The following is a 25,279-nucleotide window of genomic DNA, read 5'->3' as shown; positions in this document are numbered from 1 at the left end:
CTATGATGAATGCGCTAACTATGGATATAATGCGAAAAATAGATTGGAATAATGTAAAAGGCTTGCCCCTCCTATAAAAAATATAAAAACTACAAACTCTGAATCAGCAGCAGAGAAGGACTCATGTTAAAGTTTCAGTACCAACTTGTGAGAAACTGGGACCATCTTACAACACTGATAAGGGCTGGTTTGGTATTGCTGTGCTTTGAAAAAAAGCTGCTTCTGCTGTGCTGTGAGAATTAAGCAGCTGTGAAATAAAGCAGCAGAGTGTTTGGTAAACTTTTTTGTAAAAGTGCTTTTGAAAAAGAAAAAAGCAGTATTAGAGTGTTTGGTAAACTTTTATGTAAAACAGATGTGACAAAAAGCCGGTTTTTCAAAGCTGGGTTTTGCAGCTTCTTGTTTTTGGCTTTTTTCATCCAAAACTGTGAAAAAAAGCTGAAGCTAAGTGTTTACCAAACACAAAAACAGCTCCCAGCTTTTTTTTATAGCAGCTTTTTTCAGAATCACCTTAGTACCAAACCAGGTCTAAATAAGATAGGTTGAGGAAATAAATCGGAGAGACGGAAAGAGAAGTAAATTGCCAGCCTTGGTCTTCTCAATGGTAAAACTTACAACAGTAGGAATGGAAAAGAATACAGAAGTGCATCTGGTATGATCGTAGACATTTGAAAAAGATGGAAGAAAAATGTAGGTAAGAATGGCTACTCAAAATACAATAATGGCGTTTCCAGAAATAGTACCAAAGAGTGAAAACACATTGAAAAACCTATTCACCATAATCATAAATTGAAGTGTCAGACATTGTAATCAAGTTCAGATCGAAATGTACCTCCTACAACTCATCAGCCCGATGAGTGGGTTATACAGCGATGTCTGTTCACCTGAATTTTAAATCCAAACATGAATGTCAGAAGGTTTCTTCACAATAATTTTTGAAGGACTTGCGAACAATAAACTTTGAGACGAGAGCTGCAAGGGACAATCCTGTACCAACTTCACACACTTATGAACACTTCCCACTGGGACCTCCTGAACAACCACCATGTCGGCAGCTATAACTTAATGCAGAAACTTAATAAATCATAAGACAAGATTTCTAGCTTAGAACTCCAGCCAAGGTATTGGTTCATGTTTAAGTTTGGTAAGCTGCAGAAACCAATCAATTTACCAGGAATCACTAAAGGGCTGGACAACAGACAATCTCGGACTAAGTGTCTACAAAATTTTCTAAAGTAATCCCAGTGTTAGATATTATGTTTAAGTAATAGGTAATATTAAGTTATAACATGATGCTTTTACAACACAAATAATTGAGAAGTATTACAAAGATACAACCAAGGCCATACTATTGATTCACCAGTTTACCAAGACATCAAATACCGAATCAGTTTTCTACTATGTACTACTAGAGAAGACTCAAATGAAGCAGAAAAGTAAAACAGCAAACCACAAAAAAGTAAATATCCATAGCATGCTGGCAAAAGACAAGATAAGAATTTGGTAATGTGATTTGCAACGAAATGGATGTAATTTCACGTGAAGCTAAACAATAAAAGGGAATTTGGATTCCCTACTTGCAGATACAAAAATGCTGAAATTAACATGTATGATCCATGACTAATCCTCCAAAGCTGGATGCCTTTCAAGCTCAGAAAGAATTTCATTAAAAGATTGAATTCTTTGTACGCAGTTGTGCAGATAACTTCCACAGAAAATAGGACCTCAGAAACTATTTCAATTAAGTAGATGAGATTACTACAAAAGCTCTTGATTAGTTCTTCGTATATCTCCTTTAATCTATATTAAGGAAATGGTTTAGTCTTTTGTTTCCTCCCCTTGGTTTATATACAGTTGCATCATTTACATTGGTAAACCCTAATATGATGGCACTAATCTGTCTCTGATTATGCAACTGAAGAAATTCCCAGAGAGTCCCACTTTCCTAGCAGTCTAAAGATGAATGCGGTAACTATTGTTTCGATGCTAAAATAGACCTTTTTGTATCACCCTTATAATACAGGGGGAAATATTGTGGACTAATTGGAACAATATAAAAGGCTTGCCCTCCTATCAAAAATACAATACTACAAACTTTGAATCAGCAGCAGAGAAGGCTTCATGTTAAATTTTATTACCAACTTGCAAGAAATTGGGACCATTTTCACAGTAACTACTAAATAAGTAAACACTAGCCTTAAATCTTCTCACAGTACAAACCACTATAGTAAGAACAGAAAAAAGAACCATCTGGGATGATCATAGACATGTGAAGGAGAGGGAAAAGCAAAGGGAAGACAGACAGGGTACTAAGATCACAATAATGGTGATTCCAGAAAATGGTACTAAAAATTAAAACACTGTTGCAATTAAATGCCTCTTCGCAAAAATCATAAATTGAAGTGTCAGGCATTGTAATTAAGTTCATCTAAATATTAAATCCAAACATGAATCTCAACACAGGTTTCTTCACAAAAAGTTTTGGAGTTCAAACGTGAGACGATGACAGCAAGGAAGAACCCTGCACCAACTTCACTCTCTTACTGAGTACACTTACAAACACTCACCATTTCATGAGAAAATAAATTAACAACAGTTTAAATGCCTCTGCCCCAACGCAACAACAGTTTAATATTGAGAGGACAAATTTCATGAGAATATTAAAGGAAAATAGCTAATAAAGAATGTTCATGATACTTAGCATAACTGTTAAAAAGGTTCAGCCCAGCAAATATACCATTGGGGGTCTCCTCAATGATAACCCGTTAGGGACTGTTAACTCAATGCAGAAACTTAATTAATCATTAGACGAGCTTTGTAGTCCAGGACTGAAACCGAGGTGTTGGTTCATGTTTAAGTTTGGTAAGCCGAATGAGAACTGATTCACCAGGAATACTAAAGGGGTGGACAATAGGCGATCCCAGCATACAGCGTCGAGGAAGTTCTCATCCCTGTGTTTGGTGTTAGGATGTTGAAATAATAGGTAATAAGTACAAACATGATGCTTTGAGGATAAATATTTCTCTACAGTTATTGGTTATGTTCCTCCAAAATATTTGAACCTTGGTTTTCATTTCATGCCACCAAACCATTTACTCAAAATTCACCAATATACAAACTTTATATATCCATAACATACTGGCAAAAGATAAAGAGTTCTGGTATTGCACTTTGCAACTAAACAAATGTAATTTCACGTGATGCTAAGCAATAAAAAAGAATTTATATTTTCCTACCTACAGGTACAAGCATATTGATGTTTAATACGTATGATCCATCATTAATCCTCCAAAAGTGGATGCCTTTCCAGTTCAGAAAGAAGTTCAGTCAAAGGAGCTGAAGTGCCATTGACAATCTCATTTTCACCTCTACATTGTAGCAATTGTTCTCGAAGACTCCGCACAAGCTCATTAAGTTTTTGTATATTTTTCTCTTGGGAGAGGATAATCTGCAGTGAAGATAAATTCAATGAGGTTAAAGAACTTATCTACCAGTTGCAGCCCACCATAATTTGTAGAATTAGGCCATTATGCTACCGCAGGTATATAAGATGCAGGTAACTGAATAATACATTATCACATAACTCATAAGTAGTAAATTGTGTACGCTAAGAGAAACTTAGAATATCCAATGTGAAAATTAGCCTTTTAAGTACTTAATGCAACAAAATTCAAGAATCAAAGCCCAACCCAAAAAAAGAACAAAGGTATATAATACTGCATATTTCCTTCTCGCTAAACAAATTCAAAGCCCAACCCAAAAAAAAATCAAAGATCGGTCATTTAGAGAAGGGGATTGCTGTTTGTGAGCACTTCAAAAAGCCCATCCATCCAGCAGTACCCCCTCCGTTGTTGAGTTCATGATGACTTTTTGCAGTGCCAATAATAACTCCCATACAGAAATGGGCAAACACTTCAGATATAGAGGTCATTAACGGAAGAAGCCAATTATTAGGGGCCGTGGCATCAACTAAAGAATTTTTATCTAGATCGTTCATGCATTGTAGTAGAACACTTACTCTCTCTGGACAAGAATCAAAGCAAGGGTATCATTATGTATACAGGGCAATGTGGAGATATGAGTTTGTTATATTAACTGCTATTAAAAGTTAGAACTTAAGTCCCGAATGAAGCAAAAAAATGACCCAACTCAAAATCACACGATAGGGTAGGAAAGAAAAGAATCCGTACGTTATACATTTCCAAAATTAGCACTCACTTTTTCTTTCACGGCCTCTTCCCTTTCAGACATATATTGTTGTTTCTTGGAGGTACTTGGACTTGGTTCATCATTCCCATATTGCTTCCATTCAAACTGTGATGTAAACACAATTAACAGGAGCAGACAAACCAACACCCATGGTCTGGACATTGTCACAGACTCAGATGCAGCGCTCACCGAAATCTGGTATACATTTCCAGAATTAGCATATCAAATATTTCATGAATGAAGGGAACTCACAATTCACAAAAAAAAGTGAGAAATTATTTAATTTGACAGCATGCTCTCATTTTATAGTTCGGTTGGACACCGATAACCATTAGCAAGAAACGTTGTCTTCATTTATCCTTCTACATTTATTTCATGTAATCATGTTTCATAACTGAGTTTGTGAAGATTTAAATTTCTAACCATTAGCAAGAAACGTTGTCTTCATTTATCCTTCTACATTTATTTCATGTAATCATGTTTCATAGCTGAGTTTGTGAAGATTTAAATTTCTATATTACATAAGTATTTCTGGACTTAAAGATGGGTCTATTTTTTTTTCCATGGGAGCATGAAAAAAAGAACAAAAACAACAACAAAAGAAAAATGGCTTCCTTTCCTAAACATCTGAATGCTTCAGCAATTTCTGCCTTTTTTGGTTGCTGACAATACAACCCCCGCAAAAAATGGTGCCTAAATCTCAAGCATTTCACCTTAAATACACAGTAACACAAAAACCAATAGCAATACAAGTAGTGAAACACAATATATGAAAGGGGGAAAAAAGTAAGAAACTTTGCAGTTAATTTTCTGTTTCCAACATTTTTCTTAACAACCAAACACGGCCTAAGAAGCAAGAAAGAAGAACCCCGTTACCCCAATCCAAGATACTACTAATAAAGTTTAAAAAATCAGTGAAAGAGAAAAGCATGGAACTTACAGATCTGAGTTGAAGAAGAAGAGTTGCTGTTGAACAGCTTGAAGTTTAGAAGAAAACCCAGATGGGTTTTGCGTTCTGGCTTTTGGCTTTTGGCTTTGGCTTTGGCTTTTGCTATAATAAAGTGTGGATTTTTCGGTTGGGTCCTTGAGTTGAGGCTCTGAGTATAAATTCCTTCACTAAACTTGCGTATAAACCTCTCTTTTCTCTTTAGTTGTGATTAACTTTACAGTCTCCAATTTCTGCAATTCGGTCCCTCAAGTTTGTAAAAGCTTTCAATTTAGCACCTCAAAGCTCAATTCTCACAATTTTTAATTTTTTTATATTATCCTTGCTATTAAAAAAGGCTAAATGTTCTTTAGATATTGATTCCTTGCGGACACAAAATAGTTCTTAAAGGACACGTACCAGAAAAAGAGTTGAAGAGAAAATGGAAAAGGAATAAAAATCTTGATGATTTTGGCAACAAAATAATTTATTTCATGATTTAATCCTATGACTTTCATATCATCGTGAGGTCATTACTTACTGAAAATGACCTTCGTACTTGTATGTAGTTTTTTTTTTTTTTTTCCTCCAAATCAATTGAAAAAAGTCCAATTTTTTTCACTTCTAAATTGAGTACAAAATTGACGTAAAATAAATCCTACCTGTAATTACTCGTAAAATAAAGTGTTGGTCTAAAGTAAAAACATAAAATTAGATGATATCTCAAATTTTAACTCTAAAATTGTAAAAAAGGAAAAAAAATTTTGAAAGAGGCAAAAATGATTTTTTTTTTCTCGATAAGTGATTTTTATAGACTGTTTTTTAATTTTCACACACTTCTTCGTATTTAAGGCCACTGAATTGAATAAATTAAACAAAATTAATGACTAACATTAAACAAAGGTGTGTAGAATACATGTAATTACCAAAATGTTTGGGGGAGTTTGAACATATTAGTAAATTACAAGCACCTACTTCAAAAAAATTGCCATGAAAAAGTATAAATATCAATCTAGATTTTTTCGGAGTCCACACTGCAGAGGGAAGAAGAAAACCAGAAAAAAATGGGGAACTCTCAGTCACCTCCTTCTCACAATCCTCGCTTTGCTTCCTCCTCTAGGTATCTCTCTCTCTCTCTCTCTCTCTTTAATTATCTGCATATACATATACATATACATAAATATATATTTGATTGATTGATTTGGAACTGATTGCAGAGCTTTTACTCATACGGAACTCGAAGATCTCAAATCCCTGCACGCGTCTCTGGCTGCTAAGTCGCAGAGCGGTGGTCCGTACATCTCCCCCTCAGTTTTTAAGGTAAATTAGCTTCACCCATGTCTTCGGCACTTACAATTTTCATGGAAATTCCATTTCTTTTGCTGTAAAATGATCTTTCCTCTGTACTTAGATATAGAGTTTGTGCTTTCGCAGACTTATTTCGGACTAAAGGGAGCTCTCGGAGATAGGATGTTCGACTTAGTTACCCAGCAACGCAAAAACGGAAAGCTCACCTTTGAAGACTTAGTTATTGCCAAAGTAATTTTTTTTTTCTTGAAAATCTTGTGAATTTTGCACTATTTGTTTTGTATTTTTGAGTTTTATCATATGCCCATTTGCTTTATTTTGCTTCCCTTTTTGTGGGTTTTCAGGGGATTTATGAGAAGGGAACGAAAGATGACATTGAAGAATTCATATATCAGTTGTTAGACGTATCCGGGGATGGCATTGTGGGAAGGTAGAATTGGAACTCCAACTTTATCGAGAATATACGATATAGATTCATATTTTGATTGCAATTAGTTGAAGTATGTGGTTTTGTTATATCCTGTCTACAGAACCGATTGTTGTGTCCTGTAGTTTAGATTCTGTTGGTATAGTTTTCGTAAGTTTCACAGCGCGATTTTCTTCAATTTCGTGGAATAGAAACACAACTAGCATTTGAATGATTTAAATTTCATAGAAATAAGAACAGATAAAGTATGGCATTGTCGTATTACATGACTTGGGTTATACTTGTTACTGTGGCTTGCAATTCATAGAAGTATATGGGTGCTACGTTAAGTAGTTTAGTTACTGTTGTTTACTTTAAGTTCACAGTGTGATATTTCTTCAGATTCATTGAATAAAAACGTACAAGTAGCCCTCTCAATAATTTAAAGTAAATAGAGATAAGAACATATGGCATATTGCATGACTTTGGATTTACTTCTTGTTGTGGCTGCAGTAAGGATGGAAGAGTTTCGTGATTTCTATTTATAATGTGATAAGAAGTACCCGTCTTTGTATTCTTTTTATGTCTTGTCTGATGTATATGATATTAGGAATTTAAACTCAGGTCGGATTTGGAATGTGTTCTGGGTGCATTGTTTGACAATATATTCAATATGGACACCCCTGAACGTGGATCAAGTGCACATCAGGGCAGTGTCGATGTATTTCTTAATGCTGCAAAGTTTACTAAGCATGACGAAGGACATGATCAAGAAAGTTTGTCTCTTGAAGATTTCAGAACTTGGTGTACTCTTCTCCCATCTGTCAGGAAGTTCCTTGGAAGCTTATTGATACCTCCTCATCAAGGTTTTCTGATTTCTTTCATTTTTATCCTCTGGATTTGTTGGTTTTGCATTATAAACTGTTATCCCAATTAGTTTGGGAATCTGAATTTTGATTTGTATTTCCAATACTTTTGACATTGCCGCTCTTTGTAGGAAGACCAGGTTCCCAAGTTCCTCGACTAATGCATGTGGAAAACATCGATTCAAATATGGTGTTACTGAAGGAGGTATATGCTTGGCATATAGGAGGAATCCTTCCACAACAAGAGCTGGTGGAATGGAAACTGCTATACCACAGTTCTTTTAGCGGTCTGAGCTTTAACACCTTTTTGGGCAGCGTGTCGTGAGTATCTTGTTTACACAGTTATTTTTTATTTTATTTTATTTTTTTAATTTCATTTTGAATCTCTTAAAGTAAATTATATTTCTATTGTGAAGTTGAATATGTCCTTGTCGCAATGTGAATTTATCACTGTTCTCAAAACGAGGATTTAGATTTCTTGATACACTGTTAGAGTCAAATGGATGGGTGTTCATGGATGTGCCTTGTTAGATAGGCAATGAGCACAAATTCTGTATAACGTAGCCTGTTTTGGTTTAGATGCACATCTAGCTACTTTGGTTTTGTTTCATTTATCTTGGGTTGAAGGGGAGATCATGTATAAAGACCACTGAAGTGTTCCATTAAATGGTTATACTTTGCCACTTTCCCGTCTTAGATAAAATGCTAAATACATTTTTTTCCACTTTAGTTTCAGTCTTGTCAGTTGCTGCAACTAATTTGGGATGGAATGGGTAATTGTTCAATGAACTGCAGAAATGATAAAGGACCAACTGTCTTAATCATCAAGGATAAAGATGATTATATTTATGGGGGTTACGCTTCCCAGCCATGGGAGAGGCATGGTGGTTTCTATGGAGATCTGAAGTCTTTTCTTTTCCAGCTGTATCCGAAGGCGTCAATATTCAGGCCAACAGGGGCAAACACCAACATACAATGGGTGAGTTCCCACTCGATCTTATAATTTATATTGCTCTCGAAATAGAAGACTTGTTTCTTTAATACGATTTTAGCATCCATTTGGTTGATCAACCGAACCACATCACAATGTAAAAGCTTGTTTATTCAGATGATCAGCTTCGTAAATCAGTCGAGTCTGTTTCCGATTATGATGTTTTGAAGTCTTCTTGTTTTGTATGCTGGCAGTGTGCTGTGAATTTCAGTTCAGAGAGCATCCCGAATGGTATCGGTTTTGGAGGAAAGGTGAATCACTTTGGCCTTTTTCTTTCAGCCAGCTTTGATCAGGGGCACACTTTCTCCTGTACCACATTTGGCTCCCCTTGCCTCTCCAAGACCAACCGGATACACCCGGAAGTTATAGAATGCTGGGGAGTTGTTACCAAAGTAGCAGAACAAGAAAAACACGCCGGTGGAAAAGGTACTGTACTGGAGAGATTTAAGGAAGACCGCCATATGCTTAACATGGTTGGGCTTGCTAATTCAAGTGAGTAAAGAATTATACGTACGTAGTTCGTATCTCCAAAACTTCGCGTTGAAAACACTTGTAGATTGAAGAGGCAGCTTGTGTTTGATGTGGTGTATGCTGTGCGAATTCATGATCGCGATTTCCCTGTATATCGAACTTTCGTTTTTCTTGTTTTGGTCTAAACGCTGTATATTTCATTTAATTCTGTAATATTGGCGGCTCTTTTACCAGTGACTGAGCTACAAGCCACCGGGTGCTGTCGATTTCTACTTGTCTATATCCTCGTTCCTTTCGAACGAGGAAAACATAAGCGACACTCATTTCATCAAAGCTCCTTTTACATGGAAGATGTTGATTTTTGTTTTGGGATGGATTAAGTACTAGTTTGGTACTGAGATGTTTTTATAAAAAATGGGCATAAAAATAAAAATAAAAAATAAAAACATGAGCTCAAAAAGATGTTTAGTAAAAACTTAAAAACAACTTATTTTCGAGTTTTTACTGAAAAAAAGCAAAAAGCTGAAAACGTAAAGCATAAAAAATAAGCTTATTCTCACAGCACAGCAGAAGAAGTTTTTTTCCAAAGCACAACAATACCAAACCAGCCCTAAGCAAAAGCATAACAAATTCTAACAAGTCGAAATTAAAAACCGATCTTCCTAATAACCTTTTGAAGCTAAGTCGCTGACAACAAATCTTAACCATACATCTTTTGTTCAATGGATAGAATTGAGTCATAGATTCCAAAATCACCACCATGCAGCAAACATCAACCCTAGGTTACAGGGCAAGTTTCGCATTTCCTAAAATTTTGTCTAGGGGATGTAGAAGAGGGCTTTTTTCGTCTAAAGGCAGGGGCTGGCTATCTCACTATACTACGAACGAGGAGGAGCATATGACGCAACAAGAAGAATTGGTGAGAGAGGAGCAAAGTGGGCATCATCGTGACAACAAGACCTGCTTAAGTTATTTGCTAGCATTGGAAAGCCATTGTAGGACTAACTCAAAGGTCCACAATGGCGCAAATCACACCAGATGCAGTGGTTCCGGGACTTAATTCGACAATCTTTGGACAGTATAACAACCCAGTTAACAAGGAGGACATGGCAAACAACCAAAGACACTACTGCTTATGTATTTACGGGAAGGAAAAAGCAAAACCGGCGCTGGTATGGAAGCATGAGACATGACTGAACCAAGCATACAACAATGATACTGATAGCGCTAACTGATTAAACTAACCATTTTAGGAAGTAAATTGAACAAATCACTACAGCCTACATGCTGAATGTCGAAGTAGACTGAATAACGCATGAAAAATCGAAGATAAGCATCAAAATCGGAATCATAAAGGTTCCAAATTCCAACAGATCAGAACCAAAGCCATAACATTGTTTCTGAGATCAAACTAATCATTCCCAACAACAGCATAAACCAATACCAGGACCATAAAATTCGAAACCAAATCGTAATCGAATCACACTCTTGAAGCCGAAAGCAACAGTGATATTAACCGAAAGAAGCAACAATCATCACCAATACGATTCATCCGACGAATTCAATAAAATGCAACATTTTCCATTCTAAATGCAAATTTGACATAATCCCATAACAAAAATGTCACACGCATTACTTCCACAGTAAATTTAAACACACAACAAACTTCTTCCTAATTCAAAAACCAAATGTAATATAGCATCAAAACCCTATCATTCTCCGGTTTAGTACCTCCTGGGTGCACCACGCCCGTACCCGAGATTCTGAGTCTGAGCTTCCGGGTCGACCCGCTTGACACCAGGCATGTCAGCCATACCGAGAGCGGAGAGCATGTCGAGGGTCTCCTTGTCGACGGAGATCTCGTCGATCTTGATGGCAGACTCCTCGGGGACAAAGTCCATGCGGCGCTCGCGCTCCTCCTCCTGCAGCTTCAGGGAAATGCCACGAACCGGGCCCTTCTGGATCCGCTTCATGAGGTGGGTGGAGAATCCGGCAATCTTGTTGCGGAGGCGCTTGGAGGGGATGATGGCGACTTCCTCGAGGATCTTCTTGTTGGTGTGGAAGTCCAGGGTCATGCGCGAGTAGTAGCGCTCGATCACCTGGCGGGAGGATTTCTTCACTGTCTTTGTGCGGACGCGACCCATGGTGGTGGTGGAATTGTGCGGCGGAGCTAGGAGGAGACGTAGCGGCGGGTGAGTGTGTGCTCGTGAGAGAGGCAAAAAGAGCGTAAGGGCAGGGAAGGTAGGGTTTTGGGATATTTATAGGAGATCTCTGTTGGTGGGTTTATGAGTTTATTGGGCTAATGTACTGAATTTGGGTATGAAATTGGGCCACTGTATTGTCAAAGTCCTGGGCTTTATTTGTTAAATTGAGTCTATTTGAGAGAAAAACTTACATAAAAAAACTTTGTTGTGACATTTCGATCAAATAATGCATTGTTATGTAAAAAATACTTACACATTGTAATGCAATATTGGATCGAAATTTCATCTGGCAGTTAACTCGTTCATATAAATCATTCTCTTGTTTGGAATTTGCTAAAGGAATGGTTAACAATCAAAAGCTTTTCTAATTACGTTTTACTTAAAAACGCTTTAGGTTATAGAAACTATTTTTCTGGAACATAATCTATAAGCTATTGGGGCTAGCAAGTGCTTATTCTAGAAAAAAAGACCTAGATTTTTAATGGAAAAAGAAAATTCAATATGTTTTTAACTAAAAAGTACTTCTAGCAAAAGCACTTATCAATAGAAATACTTTGTACAAAAGCTGGCTCAAACAATCAAGTGGATGAGGGTGGGGAATATAGATTAGAATATTACTAGAGAGACCACATAGTTACACCATATTCATTCACTGACATATGTATACTCATCACTTGACGCATCATATGGTATATTAGCTAATACAGTACAAAGTTTCCCTAGCTTTTTCTTATGTTAAAATTAAGCTAGGTTCTTCGTAATGTGAGTTTAGATCAAACTATTGTTGTGTATTGTTATGATATCTATTGTAAGACTTCCATTTTATTTATGTGTATATTTTATGAGGGTAAACTAGAGAGTTTAGGTAACGACTACTAAAGTTGAGTTTAGGAACAAGAAAACTACGTTTCGAATAAAATTTCTCTGCGTAATGGACAGTTGTTATTATTGGACTTAGTATGGATTAAATCTAATTTAATCATAATGGAAGGAAATTATTTGAACTCAAGTTTTGAAGTAAGAGGTAGTTTTGTTTATTTTATTTGTAGATGACACTTTAGTAGTGGTGGACAGCAATTATGTCCATGTAGCCTGCTAGAGTTTTGATCCTCACATATCCCTTAACAATTCAACCCGCTAACACCATGCATGTTTGTTAAAAGAAAGAGATGTAGTTTATTTTGATTAGAAAACTAATGGTAACTGCTACCTTGATAGGAGGAGCAATTATCAACCTCTATATACACATCTTTGGTCTCTCTTCTCAAGTTAACCAGTTCGACAAATATTCGTCCTATCTACAGTGAGAACTATGAGGAACTATGAGAGAAGAAGATTGAATACCACTGTTTCAAGATGGCTCCTTGGAAAATCTTATATTGAAGTAGTCTTTTGTATTAGGGTTTTGCTGCGTGTGGTAGTTTTGCAGACAAGAATTACTGTTTGTATAGAAAGCTTTATAGCAAATGCGGTTTATGCCTTTATTGGATTATAGGGTTTATGATTTATGGCTTTCATCTATTATATTGTAACAAGAAAAAGAACAATTTATTTTACATTCATTAATTTATGTTACATAAGAAACTTTGGAATAAAAGAAAGGATATTGCTTGAATCTTTACATACAAGGAGAGATTTAATTCTCCTTTAACGACAATGTGACATTGATCATTTCTCAATACAAATATTGTCAAAATCAGAATCGTTTACTAATTATCTTCATCATTGTCAGAAGACCATCTTTTAAAAAAGTTAATTTGATTTTGAAACATTTATTAGTTATCCATATGAATCAAACAAATTAAAACTCGATGATAAGACTGCTCCTATAATCGTCAAATTGAGGTCTCATTATAATAATTTCAAAAGGTTAGGTTTGATACCCTACGCTGCACATAGGCTTGCTCCTGTTGGACTTGGTCACCAACTGGAGGTGCAATGGCGGGAACACCCACCTGATATACTCTCGGATGTGCTAGTGCAAGATAGTTCTATTTGATTCCCCTTAGTCCGATTATTTAAGCGTTTCGATGAGGATAGTTACTTCTAAGTTTGTAAGTGCGGGACACTCTTTTTCTCTTAGACCGGAAGGAATCTCTGGCAAGAATTTTATTGAGGCTCAGTTATGCACCCTATCCTCATTTTGCATTGTACGTTTCTCTCTTTTCAACGAATATCGTATTTTCTCTCAAAAAAAAAAAAAAATTGATACTATAAACTGATATTTCACTTAAATCATAAAAGTGCAAGTGTAATTAACTCGTTACAACTCATTAGGTCAGTGTTTCATAAAAGAGAGGATGACGAGTTTTGAAATGAAGATTCATACTTCAAAAAGAGAAAGCGCGAAGGATCAAAACATAGCAGACTAGCTAGTAGTAGCACAATAAATGAATAATGCTTACAAAGCCTGGCTTGAGGCCATTAAATTCCCCAAAACCATACTAAGAGACTGATTAGTGGTGCTATAACCTCCATCCACAAGAAGGTTCAGTCCGTTCACAAATTTAGACTCCTCACTCGCCAAGTACACGGCAGCCTCCGCCACATCCTCCGCCCTCGGCACCGCTCCTTTCAACACCGCAGAAGCGCAGATCAACTTCTCGACCGTATTTTTCTCAATCCCCATTAGATTTGTCAGCAACGGGGTTGCCATGGCACACGGAGATATGCAATTGACTCTAATCCCATGCTGCCCCAACTCCACACACAAGCTCTTCATAAGTCCCACCACCGCGTGCTTTGACATGGTGTACGCGTGTGTAGACTCGCCGCAACTAGCTGATGCCACGCTCGAAGTGAAAAGAATGACACCTTTTTTAGCAGCGATCATTGCCCTAGCAGCATGCTTGGCGCCCAAGAAAGCTCCGTAGACGTTCACATCAAACACTTGCTTGAAGTTCTCGGCATCAGCTCCCAAAATCGATGGGTCCAATTTGCCGGATATGCCTGCATTGTTGTACATGATGTCAAGCTTTCCGTACTTTGACAGAGCCACGTCTACAACATTTTTCACATCCAAATCGATAGTGACATCGCAACGTATGTACGAAATGGACTCTCCGTCTGAGTTGAGTTCTTTGCAGAGGGACAGAGCTAGTTCATCTTGGACGTCGGCTATGACGACTTTTGCACCATGGAAGACAAACAATCTTGCAGTGCTCTCTCCAATTCCACTAGCACCTCCAGTAATAATTGCGACTTTGCCTTGTAGCCTGCAAAATCAATGACAACAAATGAGACGTATGTTAATAGATGTAAAACTTAGAGATTCGAGCTCTGGACCTCAAGTGTAGGGTTATAAACAGTAATATATTAACCACTTGACCCTATAAACACCTGCTCGAACTCTAGATGTTGAAACGGGACGAAGACTAAGCGTACCTTTTGGGACTCGGAACCGGAACTAGTGAGGAAGAACCTGCTCATCATCTTAGAATTCTAGTGACTGACGCAAATGTATGGTGATACTTGAGGCATGAATCAAACAGTGTATGTGATGTACGTCTATAAATAGCATGGAAGTATTGGATGGAGTGAGAAATGCTGGTTAGGTCGCCGACAAGTTAACGCAACCCGATTTGAATGCATGTGACAGACAAATTCTGGGTTTGAAGCTTTTAAATTTTGTTTGGAAGTGTTCTTTCTTTTCATGCTTAGGTTGCATTTTTTTTTATTTTAGGATTCCAATTGTATATACAAATCGTAGGGTTAAGTACGTTTGCTTTAAACAAGAAAAAACTTAGTCAGATATAAAAGCCGAGCAGAAACGTCCCAGTTACTACCAGATGAGGAGATATTGCAAATCAAATTGCCTGGCAAGGATCACAGGGTATGGAGGATTATATTTGTTTTTTCTTTTTCCTGGACCACATTTTGTCCTGCATAGGATTAAAAAATAATGGGTTTGACTTAATTGTCGACAACCCTTGGGATGAATTTAATTTTTTTATATTTTCTGCATGTTAAATTTGGGGTAGATTAATTGCATTTGGAGAATCAGAGTGACTTTTAGTTCAAATATTATAGTTTTTGTTGCAGTATTCAGATACAATATTAGGATAGTGCAGATGCATAAAAGGCTGTCTGTTAGTGGATCGAATATTTTTTGTTATTTTATCTCAGTGCATGCAAATTAAACAATTCAGCAGAGTCAGACTTGTAGTGTGATTAACTTTAAAGGTCTAGAACGGTTCACCGCTAATATTATTGGTATTATCTTCAATTTAACCGCTTATTACTAGATGCGGAATTTTATCTTAAAAAACCTTGGTGATATTAGAGGTGGAAACTCCTATATATTAATCATATATTATTTTGTTATATTCTAATGTGAGATCATATTCTTCAACACGCCTCTTCATGAGTGGCCCCACATGGGATCGCTAGGGAAACCAATTCCTACATTAGGAGCTGGTCAAGTCATTATACTTGAGCTAACACGAATCTTTTCGAGAGTAATCAATCTGCATTCAGTCACTGGAGCTAACACCAATCTTTTCAAAGTCCCATTCAATATTCAGTCATTGGAGCCAATGTCAATCTTTTGGAAGACACAATTGTTCAACCAATACTTTAAGCTGGAGCTAGCAAAACTTTTCAAAAACCCAATTTAAGGAAGTAGATTCAAGCCTAGTAACTCAAGCCCAAGACTGTGTAGAAAGAATAGCATGTACTATGATAAGCTTTATAAGCCTAATCTGGTTCACCATCAATATTGCTGATATTATTCCCAAGATCACATTCATCAACTGCATGCATTAGTAGCTTCACTGGAACAATTTGCTCCTCTTATGCATTCAAGTTCGAACATCCTTGTGTTATGTAGTTCATGGAGTTGCTTCTTCGCATCATTATTATTTTACATTCAATTGTCACATACTATAGCAGATTATTCAATTATTATGACGAATGAGCGCCGTCATTTCCTATGACCAAATTGAATCATGTTCTCAAGTGATTGTTCAAATGTAGCCATGGCCTAATTAATAAGAAGCCTCGGCGTCTATCTATCAATCTCTAACTTGAACAAATAAGGAAGGAAATGATTTCTGCTCTCTTTTCTCTTCATGCTCTCAAGTGATTGTTCAATTGGTACACAAATCTAAAGCCTGAGTCCATTAACAGTTGGTAGCAATTAGAGTGAAAGTTCTTGAACTTCTTTTACAACACACATCGCACCGTCAGCATGTTGGAGCTCACAAGTGCAAAGCTATGGAAGGACGAGCTAGTCATTGACTACATCAACAGATGATGCACTCTAAGTCTCAATTGCAGAGACAGACTCTCGGAAATCTCCTTGATCAAGATATGCTTACAAGGCATGCATTAGGGATTGCACTACATTCTTCAAGGTATCAAGCCCTAGACTTTTGAAGAGTTAGCTACTCGCACCCACGACATGGAGTTGAGCATCGCCCATCATGGGAAGAAAGACCCGATTGCTGATTACAGAAATGACAAATTCTTTGGGCAGAAAATGGACAAATCCGTGAGGGAACCTATCAAGGAAGCGATGGTGGTTAACATAGCTCCCGTTAAAATCTCTACACGAGACAAGGTGAAGTGGACCGAAGCTTTTTGTGACCAAGAGAGGCATAAACGCACTTTAAAGGAGTTTGAGGAGAAGACTTATCCATTCCCCGACTTCAATGTGGTTACCATGTTAGAGGACTTGTTCAACAAAAAAATGATCAATTTACCTGAGTGCAAACGGGCGGAAGAGATGAATTGCACCGACAACCTAAGATAATGTAAGTACCACCGCGTCATCAGTCACTCGGTTGAAAAGTGCTTTGTGCTGAAAGATCTCATCATGAAGTTGGCCCAAGAAGAAGTCATTGACTTAGGTCTTGACAATGTGTTGGAATCAAACAATACCACCGTCACTTTTGGCTCATTCAATTCAACATCTTCACCTCAATTGTTGGGGGCATACTCCAAAACCATGCCAATCAAGCCGAGTGAAGTTGAAGGATGGACTCATGTCACTCTAGAAACACCACGCAAGAAGCATAGTTACACGGGCTTTGAGTAACTTTTATTTGGATCTTAATATGGAATTTGAGAGAGTTTGTGAGACTTAGTATGATTTTTAATAGATTTGCATAGATGTCAATGTTTTTTTTAATCGGCTGTTAAAATGGGTATTTCTACTAGTTTCAAAGTTTTAATTTTTTTTTAAATAGTGGTGGGTCATCATGTGTAATATTGGTGGCGGTATTAGAGGTGGGTAGTGGGAAGTGGTGGTGGCGGTGGCGGTGATTATGTTTCTAATAACGATGGCAGGATAGTGGTGATGGTAGGGAGGATGGTACTGATGATGGTCACAACAAAGTGATAGTGATTGTGACGGTAACAGTAATACGGTTAAGTTGATTAGGGTTACATACTTTCTTATTCCTATATTTTAAATTTGGTCAATTTGATTCTTGTGTTTTAATCTATTAACAATTTTGATTCTTTCGGTTCAATTTGGGTTAATGTATACAAATGACACACTATGCTAACACGACAAAGTAACGTCAAAGTAGTTACAAGGGACAAAAATTGTTGATGGGATAAAATATAAAGATTAGCCACTTAGTACTAGAGTTCAGTAGTATTCATCTTCACTTGTAAGTGAAATGTCTTAAGTTCGATTTTCATCAAATGCGAATTTCAACCACATTATTGCATGTCAGCTCATTGTGAGGCTGAGCTCACCTCCTCCCCTTAATGTAGATAATATCGTTTGTTAAATTAAAATAAAATAATATAAAAAAAAGTCAATTTCAAAATATAGGGATCACATTAACAATCAAATATTAGGAAATGTACATAGATATCAAAATATAACTTGAACGTGGAAGTCTCTTTCATCACTCTTCACCACTCAAACTTGTAGCAAACGAAGATGATGTACAACCTTCTAAAACGTACAATAACAAGATTGCTTATTGGAAGACCCGAATATTTCTACTCCGATAGGGGTACTTAAAAACCGGTCCTTTTTTTTTTTTTTTTTGTATTTTTTGTTTTGTAAAGGATGAACTTATAACAATTAAAATTAATTCAAACTCAAACATGTAAAAAGAAAAAAAAAAAATCTATAGCAGTTGAACAGATCAAGGCTTTGGAGGATAAACTATCATGACAAGACCATCAACTGATCCCTTTTTTGAAAAACCAAAAAGAAAAAAAGATCAAGGCTCTTGAGGGTACTGAAACATTTCGAAAGAGGGATTAAGGATGCTGAAACCCCCATCTATCAAGAGATTATGCCCACTAATATACCTAGCCTCATCACTTGCCAAATATAGAGCTGCATTTGCCACATCCACCGCCTTAAGTGTCACGCCCTTCAAGTTGGCTAGAGATCCCATCACATTCTCAAGCTCCTCATCCTCAACCCCCACAAAATTCCGAGCCAACGGCGTTGCGAGCGCGTACGGCGACAAGCAGTTCACTCGGATCCCGAACTGACCTAACTCAACGGCTGCATTTTTTGTCAAGCCATTAACTGCATGCTTGGAACAACAATATGCATGTGAGGCTGCACCACCAACATATGAACTTATACTAGCACTTGAAATTATGCTGCCCGTCCGCGCAGGAATCATGGCTTGGGCAGCATGCTTTATGCCGAGGAAAACTCCGGTGACATTTATGCTAAGCACGCGCTCGAAATCTGCCTTTTCATTGTCGATGATTCGGGCTTTGTTTGGGTCAACTACGCCTGCGTTGTTGAACATGATGTCTAGTTTTCCGTATGTGGCAACGGCTTTGTGTACGGCATCTTTTATTTGGGCTTCATCTGTGACATCACAGTGGACGAACGTGCAGTCCGATGGCCCGATGGACTCGCGAACCGAATGGCCCAGATCATCTTGGATATCTGCAATGACGACTTTGGCCCCATGCTGGACAAAGATTTTGGCTGTGCATTCTCCAATGCCACTGGCTCCTCCGGTTATCAGAGCCACCTTTCCCTCCAGCCTGCATTCAGTTACAAAATAATAATTACTTTTGAAAATTTCAACATACATAATCTCCGAACAGTAGGATTTGCAATTTACAGAGTTAGATTGATGGTGATCTACATTTCGTCACCACATAACTTTTTATAATTTTGTATCAATCGCAACGTTATGAAACTCATTCGCTTATCCATAAGGCTGGTTTTAACGGAATCACAGTAATAAATCGCATTAGTAGACCTAAGTTTAGTCAAGTTGACTAGTTACGATAACATTCTCTTTTATGTGCACACAAATTCGAATCTTCCTTCTAGCGTTATATGTATCTAATGAGGTTCTTTCAAAGCATCATGTTATTAATTTATTAATATACACATTGGTGTTCGCATAATGTACAAAACAGATGATGCAATAATTAGGAGGAATGAGCACTTTCACCATAAGAAAAGTGAGCAAAACTTACCCTAATGAGTAACTCTTTTTGTAGCTGTTGTTTGGGTCACAACAATGTTACCAATGAGAAAATAATGATGAAAAGAAAATTAATGCGTTTGTTACATTTGAGACGTAACTATTACCTACTCTCTTTTTTTACACCTTTATTTCCTTGGACATCGTTTTTACCTCAGCAACAAAAGTTACCAAAATGGTTACTAATTAATTAGGGTTGTTGTTGCTCACTTTTCTTGTAGTGATTGTTTCCAATGACCGAATTGAATCATGTTCTCAGTGGCTCCTCAACCAAAGAGTGGAGGAACCAAAGATTTGCCTTAGCCGGCTTAGCGTCTACATATCTCTAGCTTGGATAAATTAAGTAAATGAAATGATTACTCTTCTCTATTTTTAGTCAATAGATTGAATAAATCAAAGAAGAATCAAGAGAGATAAACAATAAAGATGTGCTATAGGAGAAAATAAGAGGGTGGAAATCATTTCCCATTAGAGGATAGGCACCATGAACTTGTATTTATGTGAAGCCATTTTTATTGTGAGTATACATTTGCAAAGCTGGGTCAGCAATCAGCATCTTAAGGAAACTAGCTTCATTCTATCATGAGAAAAGTTTTGTTTGATAATTTGGTATATAGCTTGGATGAGGCAAGACTCAAGAGAGGTTGCAGTTCGTAAGTTTAATTAGCGAAAAAAGTAAAACTTGATTAATCATAGAAAGTTAGAAACTGATTAACTAGGAAAAGATACACAAATAGAGGCACAAACTGAAAACTAAAAAACTTCGATTGATTAAGCATGTTCTGCTAACCTTCTTGGGACCGCCGAGAGTACTGAGGAGAATGCCATTGCTCAGAGAGAGAGAGAGAGAGTAGGGAGGAGGAGGGGGGGGGGTGGTGGAACTGATTCTCTTTTGAAATGGGAAGAAAACGTGAGAACTGATAAAACTCCTCCGCACATCCTGAATTTATTAGTTCTCACAAGTTGAGTAGTGGCATATCTACTGTTGTTTTTGTAACGGTCTAGAGAGATTATGACCTGTCATCAAATGTATACACTCGATATTGCACCACACGAGATTTTCTTCCACGATAAACAAAGCAATAGATAATTTTATATGTGGATCATCATGACTCATTCAAATTTGATGTATGTGGATCTTGATTAAGGAATGATACGTTAAGGTAGTCCTAATTTTATATGTAGGACGATGTAAATGGACCAGTCGGAACCTGACACACAAACCAGAACATAAAATATAAAAATATTGCCGCATATATAGTAATAGTACTATGAACAAGCACCGTTTTAGGCAGGGGAAGTGCATGAATGATTACGCTAATTAACAGATTAAAGATTGGATATTCCATAAACAAATGGGCGGTTGGCTCTATCCCTTGTCTATATATTAGTAATTAGTACGTAATACTAAATGATTCCCTATAATCTTTATCGTAGTTAAACAGTTTTATATTACATAATAAGGTTTATAAATAAGGTCATTGCAGGCACCAAAACAAAATATCTAATAACGACACAGATTGTTGAGTTCGGAATCATTTCATTGAGCCCTGGGAATCTTCATAGTTCCTAACCTCCTGGCATAACGGCAAACCTAATCTAGTTTATTTTTAAATAAATATTTATCTACTTAAGTAATTTAGAGTTTAGGAATAATTAATGTGCAGTGGTGGAAAAATTCAACATATCATTCAAAAACCAACCACGTCAAGCCAGTTTGGGCAGTTTAGTTTGATCTTTACTAATTTGGTATTTTGCTTGGTGTTATATATTCACATGGCACTTATTTTTTTGTTATCGCCGTTTGTTATTAATTAAGTTCTCTCTCACATATTGATATATTAACATTTTAATTCAAAGAACAAAGATTCCTATTCCTTTGAATTCGACAAATTCTCTACAAACTTTCTCTATCTTCTCTAATATTATCTACAATGAGAGAAATAGATAGATTTGAACTCGAAACGCAATGGTTAAAGCTATGCTCCAACCACCAGAGCAATAACCCACCACTATTTTTCTTTTAACTATTGTTTAATTAGCAATTTACAATTCCCTTTGAAATATTAATATGATATTATCAATTTTTTAACAAAGAGGAAATCTTCAAAACTAAATGAATAATGGATTGCTTTGGTTTGACTAGTATAGTAGTCCGGTTCGATTTAGTTCCCTTTTTTTAATGTTGACTTTCTTTGTCGACATAATTTGTTTTTCTTGGTTTAGCGGTTTTTTTCCCACCCCAAGCATCAACCACATCCCTGATCACTGTAATGGAGTTGCTCATCTTGGCCAAGTTTGCACTTACTGTACTGTCGGCTATAGTTCGGTTTGAGGATCGTCTTTTTTCCTATACATGAGGCCCTTCTCCAGAAAAGTGGTTGATTGTTTTCGGCCTATATATTGAGCTCTTTTCTAGTTCTGGGCCGGTCTTGTTCCATGTACTTGTCTTCCAGAGCGAGGCTACTTTATGCATGCCTTAGTGAATTATTGTTTTAACCTCAAACATTCAAACAATAATAATTTAGAGTTTATATAAGAGTTGAATAATCCATTCACATAACAATCCTTAAACCGATCGAACTCATCTTGTTGTCATGGAGTAGCAACCACTCGTGGGGTTCAGAGGCGGCTGGTTCGTGGTGGGAGGTGAGTCAACTCACTCGGAAGAGGGTGGACTCGGCTCTGGTGCCCGAGTTCTTTGGTTGGTTGAGAGGGATTAGGAGGAGGAGAATCCACGAGAACCTGGAACTGGCCTTTGAGGAGGACGAGACGAGTCGACTCACTTGCGATCGGGTAGACATGGCGGAGGCACCAAGGGACCGTGGTGGTCCTGGCCTATCCTGACCTTGAAAAAATATATCTATATCTATATACATATTTGTATGATACTTAGCTATTCCTCTTCTTCTAAAACCCTCTTATTGTTTGAAACTTCAAATAAATCCAATCATTATGTCTTGTTATGGTCCTTTATCACAAATCAACCATTAAATTAATCCCATAATTCACCTTTATTTATAAGAATAAAAAATCTTGCCTCACATTCTTATCTCTGATATTTCACGGTGCAACCCAGAAATTTGAGAGCTATCCACCATCTCATCCTCAAAATTTTATATTTTTTGTCATTCCAAATTCCAAATCAAGTCAACTTATTGAAAAAAATTGCAAATCCATTCAATATGCAACAATAAGATTTGTAAATCTCTATTATTATTACAATTGAGATCTTTTGATATAGGCACCGTACTTTTGAATTTTTTTAAACTAAACATCTATGCCTTTTAGAGATTTGATTAAACTTTTTTATTTTATAATTTCGGTGCTTTATGTATTAGAATTAATTATTTCATGTACCTCCCTAAAATCTAATGACAAAAAAACACATCATAACAAATTTCCTATTATCTAGCCATTTGATTACCCTCTCTCCCTTTCAAGATAATTGTAAAAAAAACGTGGTTAGATTCAATTTGACACACCCCGACCCGGAATGTCCACTAAGACCCCAAATCGAGCTGTGTTGGCCGACACCTGAAAGGTGACGAAGCCATAAAGTATGATAGTGTATAAAATGTGAATAAATTTGAACCTAACAGTGTCTAAATACCAAAGTGCGCTACGAGTGGGAGCGAACCCATTTCACACGCGATGTCAGAGCATAAGTAAAGTACAGTAGTGTGGGTAAGAATCATACCCTTAAAAGTAGCCACCAATACTAAGATTAGCCATATATCCTTGTCGATACGAACTCAACAGTTAAAACTTGAAGAAGTACAAAACAGAAAGTGTGAGTACACACTAAAACCAAGCTTCCCAAAACTATTACCTTTCTAACAGTAATAACCCCTCACTGTAATTCCCTTATCATTTTCTATAGGACTGTACTACACACACACTTACACACACACACACACACACACACACACACATATATATATATATATATATATATATATCTATATATCCACTCATGCTCAAAAATGGCCAAAACAACGGGTATGCCGTGTCCATAGACTCTACAATGCATTAACAAGTAGGCCAAATGAACTTAATCAATATAAAATGATACATCAGCCGAAATCACCTAATGTGACCCGTACGACTGTACTCATATCTCATCAATCAATGCTAGCATATAAGTCGGGAGTCATCTCTAGTAACCTGTACGACTTATCCATATCTCATCAAGCATCCCTGCACACGAGTCGGAACCACCTCTAGTGATCTGTACGACATGACTGGGTGTAAATAAGTACGTTCAATCTGTACGATCACGTGAAGACTAGGCGAATAATCGCGGATCACCTACGAGTTGGAACCACCTATAGTGGTCTGTACGACAGGCATGTGCACCTACCTTGAGTTCAAGCTGAGCGTAAGGTGCAGAAGGTGAACATCACGTGAAGGACTGTGCCCTGGCCACGGACGGGAGCACTAACAACGGGATGCAGGTATCCATATCTCATCAATCAATACTAGCATACAAGTCAGGAGTCATCTATAGTGACATGTACGACTTAATCTATAACTCATCAAACATCCCTGCACACGAGTCGGAACCACCTCTAATGGTCTGTACGACAGGACTGGGTGTAAATAAGTACGCTCAAGTACTACGATCACGTGAAGACTGGGCGAATAATCGCGGGTCACCTACGAGTCGGAACCACCTATAGTGGTCTGTACGACAAGCATGTGCACCTACCTTGAGTCCAAGGTGAGCGTAAGGTGTGAGAGGTGAACATCACGTAAATGACTGTGTCCTAGCCACGGGCGGGAGCACTAACACCGGGGTGCAGGTTTATGAGCTCTCAATGCATCTCAATATAACATGTGCAACTCATGGCAACCAGTACGACAGTATCGGAGTTGCCTAACACATAAATGTAGTCATGCTATAACTCAATCGATTCAACTAATACCATAAACTCACCTGAACTTACCTGGGTGTCCTGCGTTCACCTTTGCACTTGAAAGCATTCCCAATAATTATGTGCAAGTAATATATATATGGATATACCATGATGCAATCTAATACTCAACCATGTCGTAGCATTTTCAATTATAAACAATACGGTGTGAAATGTACAATCAATAACGCCCTACTCCCGAACTACTTATTTTCAGGGATAATTATCCATGACAACCCAATTAACACTAATTTAACTAACTAATTCACAAAACTAAAACTTGCCCTTACCAATTTCCTTCACATTACTCAATTTCCCAAATAAGACTTTTGTCTCAAATATATTATGGCTGCATCTAACGTCTCGTTAGACTACCTACGTAGCCTAAACAGGGATCAAGCTATTCGTAGTTCATATTAGTACTTCAAGCATTCACAATAATTATATGAATGTAATATACCTAATCAATTTAAAAGTGTCAATAGAACTCTCAATAATATGTACGATAAAAAGGAAAAGATCTACTCACTTGGAGTCCACGCTATGATTCTCTAGCG

General features: G+C 37.1%; 5 protein-coding genes across 6 annotated transcripts; 1 reads left to right on the top strand and 4 right to left on the bottom strand.

Moving 5' to 3' along the window:
• Positions 1–671: 671 nt before the first annotated feature.
• LOC103941255 lies at positions 672–5,302 on the bottom strand. 2 transcript variants are annotated; one of them, XM_009351465.3, is made up of 4 exons: positions 5,147–5,302; positions 4,216–4,401; positions 3,234–3,445; positions 672–881 (listed from the first exon to the last, which is right to left on the bottom strand). In XM_009351465.3, exons 2-3 carry the CDS (start codon positions 4,366–4,368, stop codon positions 3,278–3,280), a joined length of 321 nt encoding a protein of 106 aa, XP_009349740.1. In that variant the 5' UTR covers positions 4,369–4,401; positions 5,147–5,302; the 3' UTR covers positions 672–881; positions 3,234–3,277. The 2 variants fall into 2 exon arrangements, with proteins under 2 accessions (XP_009349740.1, XP_048432326.1); XM_048576369.1 differs by lacking the exon at positions 672–881 and having other exon boundaries at positions 3,051–3,445.
• A 790-nt stretch (positions 5,303–6,092) lies between these two features.
• On the top strand, positions 6,093–9,402 carry LOC103941242 (MTOR-associated protein MEAK7). Its single transcript, XM_009351437.3, has 8 exons — positions 6,093–6,251; positions 6,349–6,451; positions 6,566–6,670; positions 6,784–6,869; positions 7,470–7,711; positions 7,843–8,032; positions 8,507–8,690; positions 8,897–9,402. The coding sequence occupies exons 1-8, from the start codon at positions 6,196–6,198 to the stop codon at positions 9,200–9,202; spliced, it is 1,272 nt and encodes a 423-aa protein (XP_009349712.2). The 5' UTR covers positions 6,093–6,195; the 3' UTR covers positions 9,203–9,402.
• A 1,331-nt stretch (positions 9,403–10,733) lies between these two features.
• LOC103941232 (40S ribosomal protein S17-4-like) lies at positions 10,734–11,417 on the bottom strand. Its single transcript, XM_009351431.3, has one exon. It carries the CDS (start codon positions 11,315–11,317, stop codon positions 10,898–10,900), a length of 420 nt encoding a protein of 139 aa, XP_009349706.2. The 5' UTR covers positions 11,318–11,417; the 3' UTR covers positions 10,734–10,897.
• A 2,267-nt stretch (positions 11,418–13,684) lies between these two features.
• LOC103940909 (short chain aldehyde dehydrogenase 1-like) lies at positions 13,685–16,612 on the bottom strand. Its single transcript, XM_009351094.2, has 3 exons — positions 16,552–16,612; positions 14,762–14,798; positions 13,685–14,592 (listed from the first exon to the last, which is right to left on the bottom strand). Exons 1-3 carry the CDS (start codon positions 16,610–16,612, stop codon positions 13,779–13,781), a joined length of 912 nt encoding a protein of 303 aa, XP_009349369.2. The 3' UTR covers positions 13,685–13,778.
• A 1,839-nt stretch (positions 16,613–18,451) lies between these two features.
• On the bottom strand, positions 18,452–20,656 carry LOC103941648 (secoisolariciresinol dehydrogenase-like). The gene is made up of 2 exons (XM_009351856.2): positions 20,597–20,656; positions 18,452–19,354 (listed from the first exon to the last, which is right to left on the bottom strand). The coding sequence occupies exons 1-2, from the start codon at positions 20,632–20,634 to the stop codon at positions 18,562–18,564; spliced, it is 831 nt and encodes a 276-aa protein (XP_009350131.2). The 5' UTR covers positions 20,635–20,656; the 3' UTR covers positions 18,452–18,561.
• Positions 20,657–25,279: the final 4,623 nt, after the last annotated feature.

This window comes from the organism of the source record quoted next, unplaced genomic scaffold (assembly GCF_019419815.1).
Source record: "Pyrus x bretschneideri cultivar Hongxiangsu unplaced genomic scaffold, Pyrus_bretschneideri_v1 Contig9, whole genome shotgun sequence".
NCBI classification, from domain to species: domain Eukaryota; kingdom Viridiplantae; phylum Streptophyta; class Magnoliopsida; order Rosales; family Rosaceae; genus Pyrus; species Pyrus x bretschneideri.
This window is presented reverse-complemented; position numbering and strand designations above follow the sequence as displayed.

Coding starts and splice junctions, on each gene's coding strand:
- LOC103940909 (XM_009351094.2), bottom strand. CDS start 16,612: ATGACTAGCTCGTCCTTCCATAGCTTTGCACTTGTGAGCTCCAACATG. Junction 14,799..16,551: donor CAACATGCTGACGGTGCGAT/GTGTGTTGTAAA, acceptor GATGATGAGCAG/GTTCTTCCTCACTAGTTCCG. Junction 14,593..14,761: donor CCGGTTCCGAGTCCCAAAAG/GTACGCTTAGTC, acceptor TTGATTTTGCAG/GCTACAAGGCAAAGTCGCAA.
- LOC103941242 (XM_009351437.3), top strand. CDS start 6,196: ATGGGGAACTCTCAGTCACCTCCTTCTCACAATCCTCGCTTTGCTTCC. Junction 8,033..8,506: donor ACCTTTTTGGGCAGCGTGTC/GTGAGTATCTTG, acceptor AATGAACTGCAG/AAATGATAAAGGACCAACTG. Junction 8,691..8,896: donor CAAACACCAACATACAATGG/GTGAGTTCCCAC, acceptor GTATGCTGGCAG/TGTGCTGTGAATTTCAGTTC.
- LOC103941648 (XM_009351856.2), bottom strand. CDS start 20,634: ATGGCATTCTCCTCAGTACTCTCGGCGGTCCCAAGAAG. Junction 19,355..20,596: donor CTCTCGGCGGTCCCAAGAAG/GTTAGCAGAACA, acceptor AACTGAATGCAG/GCTGGAGGGAAAGGTGGCTC.
- LOC103941232 (XM_009351431.3), bottom strand. CDS start 11,317: ATGGGTCGCGTCCGCACAAAGACAGTGAAGAAATCCTCCCGCCAGGTG.
- LOC103941255 (XM_009351465.3), bottom strand. CDS start 4,368: ATGTCCAGACCATGGGTGTTGGTTTGTCTGCTCCTGTTAATTGTGTTT. Junction 3,446..4,215: donor AAGAGGCCGTGAAAGAAAAA/GTGAGTGCTAAT, acceptor TCTTCACTGCAG/ATTATCCTCTCCCAAGAGAA.